The 7500-nt window shown below is 43.0% G+C and overlaps 1 protein-coding gene across 2 annotated transcripts in view; it reads right to left on the reverse strand.

Annotated features, from left to right (window-relative positions):
• LOC125038137 (probable G-protein coupled receptor CG31760) overlaps positions 1–7500 on the reverse strand; it is a 75324-nt gene that overhangs the window by 14024 nt on the left and 53800 nt on the right. For both annotated transcript variants that reach the window (XM_047631451.1, XM_047631452.1), the window contains exon 8: positions 484–698. In XM_047631451.1, the coding sequence (XP_047487407.1) occupies positions 484–698 (215 nt within the window). The remainder of the gene's footprint in view (positions 1–483; positions 699–7500) is intronic.

A 7500-nucleotide genomic window follows, 5' to 3' on the forward strand; every position in this document is an offset into this window, starting at 1 on the left:
TTTTATTACGGAAGGGTTTCTTTGTGTTGTTGTTGTTTAACTCTGATGGGCTGTTATTTTGGCTTTGTCACGGTCTAACGGTATATAATTGATTTGAAACCTTAGCCGTATCCTCTTCCACTTTGATGACTACTAATGTGGGATATGAATAGCTTATGGCTTTTCTCATCATGTTAACAGACCTATTTTAGCTACCTCTTGTACTGACAATTTTCAATAAAATTCCATCATACAGCTCGAATACACATATCGTTAGCGAATAGCTATTTGTCTTAGCATAAGCTCAATAAAAGCATCCAGTACTCATTTTACAATTTAAAGGCATTATACCGTAACCATAACGAATTATTTTACGAACCGTTCCCGTCGTCAGAAGTATACTGACACAGCCGCGTCCTAACCCCCCCCCCCTCTACGACAGCCAAAAGTGACCCCCCCACCCCGCAGCCCCTCTGTCGGCAGGCCCGTTGCCTGGCGCCTTACCCATCGCCAAGGAGTGGTCCCACCAGTTGTACTCGCACTGCAGGAACTTGAGGCCGCTGCTGTCGCGGATCACGTCGGTGGTGGGCGTGGCGCTGAGCGACCAGGCGCTCAGGTAGATCACCATGATCAGCAGCATTGGTGTCAGCCACTGCAACAGCTGCTTGTCCGTCAGCTTGATCTTGTGCGCTGACTTCACTCTGTACGTCAGCGAGACTCTGTGGAAGGGGAGAGAGAGTGAATAATATCACCGTGATATCACAATATTGGTTTTCAATAAAATGAAAACCTGTCTGAATCGTCAGTCATCATCACCGGTTAGACCAAACATGGATATCATCGTTAAAGAAACATCAGTGCATACATCGCCACCAGACACATCATATAACACTGTCAGACATTATCGACATCGGCCATAAATCGCCACCCTCATATGTGCATTATCATCAAACCTTTAAGCGTGACCACTTTATTTCATAATAAATGATCCTCATTATAAATACAATGCACAGGAACAGCACTCTTAGTTGCAGAATCCCCATCAGGCTTGAGCCTCAGCTGCACTTGATAATTATACGCTCATTGACATCGGCCGTAAACCAACAACACTGACACGCACCGCTGTCCGCAGATAAAGGACGCTCATCGCCACCGGATTATCAAAGGGTAGCAATAGCCATAAATAACTTGAAAAAAAAAAAATCTTTATTATTAATAGGAGTCGAACAGAGGCCGAGGGAGGAAGGGCGGCAGGAGAGGTAGAAAACAATAGCCCGATGCCTCCGCCGCCGCCGCGCTGGCAGAGGGAGATCGACCCGGCTTCCTTCGCCCTTTGATGTGGCCTTCGCGGGGTTCAACAAATGCCCCTCGACGTTCCTCAGCGACTTGGCTTCAGCCTCATTTCTTTCAGAGGCCGGGGTCGGGGTAGGGGTGTGTGGGGGGAGGGGGAGGAGTTGGGAGTGAGCTTAGGTGGGGATTGGGTAGGGTCGGGTGGAGTGGGGGGGAAGGGTAAGTTGGGGAGGGGTGAGAGTAGAGTAGTGGAGTAGGAGTAGAGTGAAGAGAGTTGAGGGGAAGGGGTAGGGTGGGGGAGATAAGGGTAAGGGGGTTTGGGACGGGATGAGGAGGGGTAAAGAACACGACAAGGAGTGGGGCTGGGGGGACGGGGGGTTAAGGCTTATGAAGATGGAGGAGAGTCTCTTGAGTTTATTGCATGAAAGACGATATTCCGTAGAATGGCTGAAGAACTCCCCTGCAGTGTACAAATACTTGAGAGGAATACGAGAAGAGGCAACCTCTCACTCCCGATCAGACGGTACGTTTTGCGTCATAACTTTTGGAAAAAAAGAAGATAAATTTAAATTTAAAAGAGTAACGAATGAAGGAATTCATAAATATCTAAGTGGAAAGAAAGATATCGGCATCTCGCACACTGAACATTGGTACATACTAGTATCAAATCAGAAAAAAAAATCAGAACTTAGATTTTACGGTCGCCTGAGATGGTATAAAGGATTTACGAACTTTTGCCTTCATGAAACTGTAACTGAAAGTTATAAATCTGGAACCTCTTTACACCCTCCTTCCTTCTCGCCAGGAATAAATATGTAGGTGTTATTCAGCTAGGGACTTGAGAACAGGTCACAGGGAAGACCACAGCTGAAGTCACTGTGGGAACACGCAGCTGCAGTGCACGGCAGCGATCACGGGCCTCTGCCTTTGTGTGTTTGCGCGTACACTGATACATAAGCATACATGAACAATAACCAGACAGATACCCGTTGTAGGTGTGTAATATGTATGTAAGCATGTATATATGAACACACATACACATATATACACGGACATACGCCCACTCAAAATCTGAATAAGTACTTCTATAGATCACCCATCCACCCACAAATATTTATCTATGTAGCTAGATATCTATCTATCTATATGTCGGTGTGTGTTTGTTTATTACCTTATTTACCTATCTATCTACCTACTTATACACGTGATATAAGTCGCCTCTAAGTTGCGAAGACCACCAAAATAGAGCTCATTTCATGGAGTTTGTAGCCTTCTTAGACCAAAAACATTTTGTAAACAACAGGTATATACTTTTCCCAGCATATGAGTGTGCAGTGTGGGTGTCAATCCTTTGTCAGTGAAGGGGGATTCAAAAAACGTTTTCGAATTTTTCAGAGGGGAACATTTTCTTGTTATCTAATATTTGTTTCACATGGATATTATATGTAAGTACTTCTGATTAGTAAAGCCTATCGCTCGGAGAATTACTATACTAGATCTCTGAGGCATACATACACATTCCTACATACACTCATGCGTGCATAAATACGTATATACATGCATACATATTTACGTGCATACATACATGCATTCATACATAAGTGTGTGTGTGTGTGTGTTTGTGTGTTTGTATATATGTATGTCTGTATTAATGTATGTATGTATGTACATATGTATGAATGTATGTATGTTTGTATGTATGTATGTATGTATGTATGTATGTATGTATGTATGTATGTATGTATGTATGTATGTATGTATGTATGTTTGTATGTACGTACGTACGTACGTACCTATGTATGTATGTATGTATGTATGCATGTATTTATGTATGAGTATGTGTGTTTGTGCTCAAAAAAATATCGTTGACTTTAAACATCAAAAGCCATGTCTCCCTTTCAGCTTTATGCTATTCGCTTTTCCTGTACCTGTGTCTGCGATGATTTCCCTTCCTCTTACAGTACACAAAATCACTCACGCAGAACACCCCTCGCCAGTACTCTTCAGCCCCCGTCACAGATTAATTGGGAATCCCTAGTAAATATTTTGTATTATCACAGCACGTCTCTCCTCTTCCCCGGGGACCTTTCAGTCGAGCTTCGTTTGAGAGAGAACGAGGCATAACATCTGCTACGTGTTACGAAGCCTACTAGCTCTGTTTGTTAATTGGTGTCTATATTCGGCATCTCGTGTCAGATGCACAAACATACAATTACTCTCTCACGATCATTGTATACGGTACACACACATATAGCACATTAGTCCAGAAACTTATATACACAATCGGTATTCACACACATACAGACAGAAAAAAACACACACACACACACATACACACACACACACACAAACATACTCACACGAACACACACACACACAAACACACACACACACACACACACACAAACATACACACATTCCAATAGTCTCTATTCTTTAAACAACACTGGTACGAGGCACATGAAGGCAAAGCCTTGATTCAACTTAACATAAGAACACCAAGAGGAAAAAATAATCCTTAAATCCCCAATGAAAGACAAAATCCAAAACACAATCGCGTCTGGCCTTCCGAATTTAAAAGAATCTTAAAAAAAGAAAAGGCGGGAACATCGTTAGGCGTGTAACACAATCAGCGTCGGAAGCCCAGACTGGTCCGCGCGTCCGCCTTCATCAGCCAAACAGGAGTCGATCTATCTCGCCAATTTTTTTGAATTTGAATTAGACAACCGTCTGCGCCGGTATCCTCATCTCGCCATTTTTGAATTTGAATCAGAAAACCGTTTGCGCGGGAACCCCCATCTCGCCAATACTGAAATATAACTAGAAAACCGTTTACTCAGGCGTCCTCATCTTGCCGTTTCTGAATTAGACTTAGAAAACCGTTTTTTTTTCTAATTCAGTTAGCGGGAATCATCTAGCCATTTTTTTTTTTTCTGTTTCGTTTTTTTTTCAAGCCATTACTAAACTATAATTGGAATAAATCTTCACCTCACCATATCTGAATTGAAATTAGAAAACGTTTTTTTTTAAATTTCAATTAGAAAACCGTTAGTGCAAAGGGTACAAAGGGAACGTAGGGAGCAAGCGGGGAAAACATGGAGTTCTCGGCCGCCACGACGCAGAGTTATTATCGCCATTAGCTGTGGATACGAATTTCCTGCGACAGATAGCGATTTTCCTGCAGAAGGGCGGACGGCATGTCTCTTCCTAAGACGCCCCGGAGAAAAGAGGGAAAAACGAGTCTATGATCCTGTTACAGAAAAGGGATTCCTAGTCATAAAGACCCCGGAAATTACGAAAAAAAAAGAAAGAAGAAAAGAAGCCCGCAAATTGAACTTTTCGGAACATTTTCGAAACGTTTCCCTCTGCAGCCGAACCCGCCCACGAACCGCGGTGTCCCGTCGCCCGCCCTTCACTGCCCGCGGGAGGTAAATGACCTGAAATGAAAACCCGGATTTGATTAGCTCATACCTTCGGAACTACGACAAAAGTGGATTCGCAATGGATGTCATTCAACTGCAACATCAAAGGAAAATGGAAGGGGGAAACTCATAGAAAAGAGGGGGAAGGGGGGGGGGGGAAGAGGAGCGGAAGAGGGTAGGGAACAGGGCGTGGGCAGGGTAACGGGTGAGGATGGGGGTGAGGAAGTAGGCGGGAAAGGGGAGGAGTCGGGGAAGAGGACGAGGTTGGGGAGGAGTCGGGTAAGGGGACGGGAAGGGGGAGGTATAGGGAAGAGGACGGGGAGGGGGGAGGAGTCAGGAAGGGGGCGGGGAAGGGGAGGAGTCGGGGAAGGGGAGGGCAAGGGGGCGAGAGAGGAGGCCGGGTAGGGGTGGGGAGGAGGGAGAGATAATGAACATTCAAGCGGGATCAAATAGCGGAAAGAAGAGGAAGGGAGGCACGAGAGGAGGTATCAGAGTAACGGGCCGGCGGCGGATCAAAGGTATGCATCAGATGAGTAAGGTGAGTCACGAGTTCACCTTTTTAATCATTCTGAATTCCTCTGTTTTCTGTTACTCTGCTTGTACCTAATACCACTTATGTATCTATATATTTCTGATGTAAGTACGTTGCTGATATTCAAAGGTATGAGCATATGTGTGCATATATACATATATGCATGCATGCATCCATCCATCCATCCATCCATCCATCCATCCATCCATCCATCCATCCATCCATCCAACCATCCATCCATCCATCCATCCATCCATCCATCCATCCATCCATCCATCCATCCAACCATCCATCCATCCATCCATCCATCCATCCAACCATCCATCCATCCATCCATCCATCCATCCATCCATCCATCCATCCATCCATCCAACCATCCATCCATCCATCCATCCATCCATCCAACCATTCATCCATCCATCCATCCATCCATCCATCCATCCATCCATCCATCCAACCATCCATCCATCCATCCATCCATCCATCCATCAATCCATCCATCCATCCATCCATCCATCAGTCAATACATACATGCATACATGCATACATACATACATACATACATACATATATGCATGCATGCATATATACATACATACATGCATGCATATATCCACACGTGTGCATGCATGCATGCACACGTGTGGAATTCGTGTCGAACAAATTGCAAATAGAACGATGAAGGGAAGTACAGGAAAACACACGACATGTATCTCTTGCTCTGTATGCCCTGATGAAGCAGTAAATGCGAAAAGGCCTTCGCCATATTCGTGTGTTTTCCTGTACTTCCCTTCATTTTTTTACTTGCATGCATGCACACGTACATACATACACACATATATACATATATGCATACATTTATACATACGCACTTACATAACTACATACAGGCAAGAGAAGATAGCCTGACAGATATACATATATAGACAGAAGGATAGACTCATAGATAGGTTTATATGCAGATAGACAGATGAACAGGCATATAAATATGAAAATCACCTGATAGGTAAACAAGTAGACAGACAGATAGACCGGTAGACAGAAACACTGCTACAAATACTCATTAAGATATAGATAACAATAAGAGCCTCTGGCCTCGCTCCCTCGATGTTTTGGACCGGCAAAAAGGACTTGGCAAGACTTCGACAAGTCCTGTGACAGCTGACAGAAGGCTGCGCTGCGAGTCATTTCCTAGCGTCATGTGAGGGAACGCTGCTGCCGGCGGTCCTCCTCCGTCTCTCTCTCCGCCCTTCGCTTCCCACTCTTTCTTTTCTCCCTTTTCTGTTCGTTTCTCTTCTCTCTTTCCCTTTTTATCCCTCTTTTATTCGTTTATCTTCTCTCTTTCCCTTTTTCTCCCTCTTTTATTCGTTTATCTTCTCTCTTTCCCTTTTTCTCCCTTTTTTATTCGTTTCTCTTCTCATCTCTCTCTTTTTCTCCCTCTTTTATTCGTTTATCTTCTCTCTTTCCCTTTTTCTCCCTCTTCTATGCGTTTCTCTTCTCTCTTTCCCCCTTTCTCTCTCTTCTGTTCGTTTCTCTTCTCTCTTTCTCTTTTTCTCCCTTTTCTATTTGTTCCTCTTCTCTCTTTCCCCTTTTCTCTCTCTTCTGTTCGTTTCTCCCTCTTCTATTCGTTTCTCTTCTCTCTTTCCCTTTTTCTCCCTCTTCTATTCGTTTCTCTTCTCTCTTTCCCTTTTTCTCCCTCTTCTATTCGTTTCTCTTCTCTCTTTCCCTTTTTATTCTTCTTCTATTCGTTTCTCTTCTCCCTTTCCCCTTTTTCTTCCTCTTTTATTCGTTTATCTTCTCTCTTTCCCTTTTTCTCCCTCTTCTATTCGTTTCTCTTATCTCTTTATCTTTTTCTCCCTCTTCTATTCGTTTCTCTTATCTCTTTATCTTTGTCTCCCTCTTCTATTCGTTACTCTTCTCTCCCTTTCTCTCTCCTGTTTTTTTCTTCTTCTGTTCTCCCTTTTGTTTTGTTTTTATCAGTCACTTTTTCTTTTTCTTACTTTCTTCTTTTATCTTTACTTTATCGATTTTCTTACTTTTTCGTCCTATTTTCATTTCCTTTTCTTAATTTTCCTTTTGTTTCGGATGCTTTCCCTCTTTTTCTCCTCCTCCATTTTTTTTCTGTATGATCATTATTTCATCTATTTATTACCCCCAAACATAATTTTTTTATTTCTTATTTGTAATTTGTAATTCGTATAACATCACTGATTTTAAAATGATTATCATCAAACAGACACTTATCAAATTATCATTCTCACCAACCAGCCAGTTATA

The sequence above is a fragment of the Penaeus chinensis genome, chromosome 24, assembly GCF_019202785.1.
Source record: "Penaeus chinensis breed Huanghai No. 1 chromosome 24, ASM1920278v2, whole genome shotgun sequence".
In the NCBI taxonomy this organism is placed as follows: domain Eukaryota; kingdom Metazoa; phylum Arthropoda; class Malacostraca; order Decapoda; family Penaeidae; genus Penaeus; species Penaeus chinensis.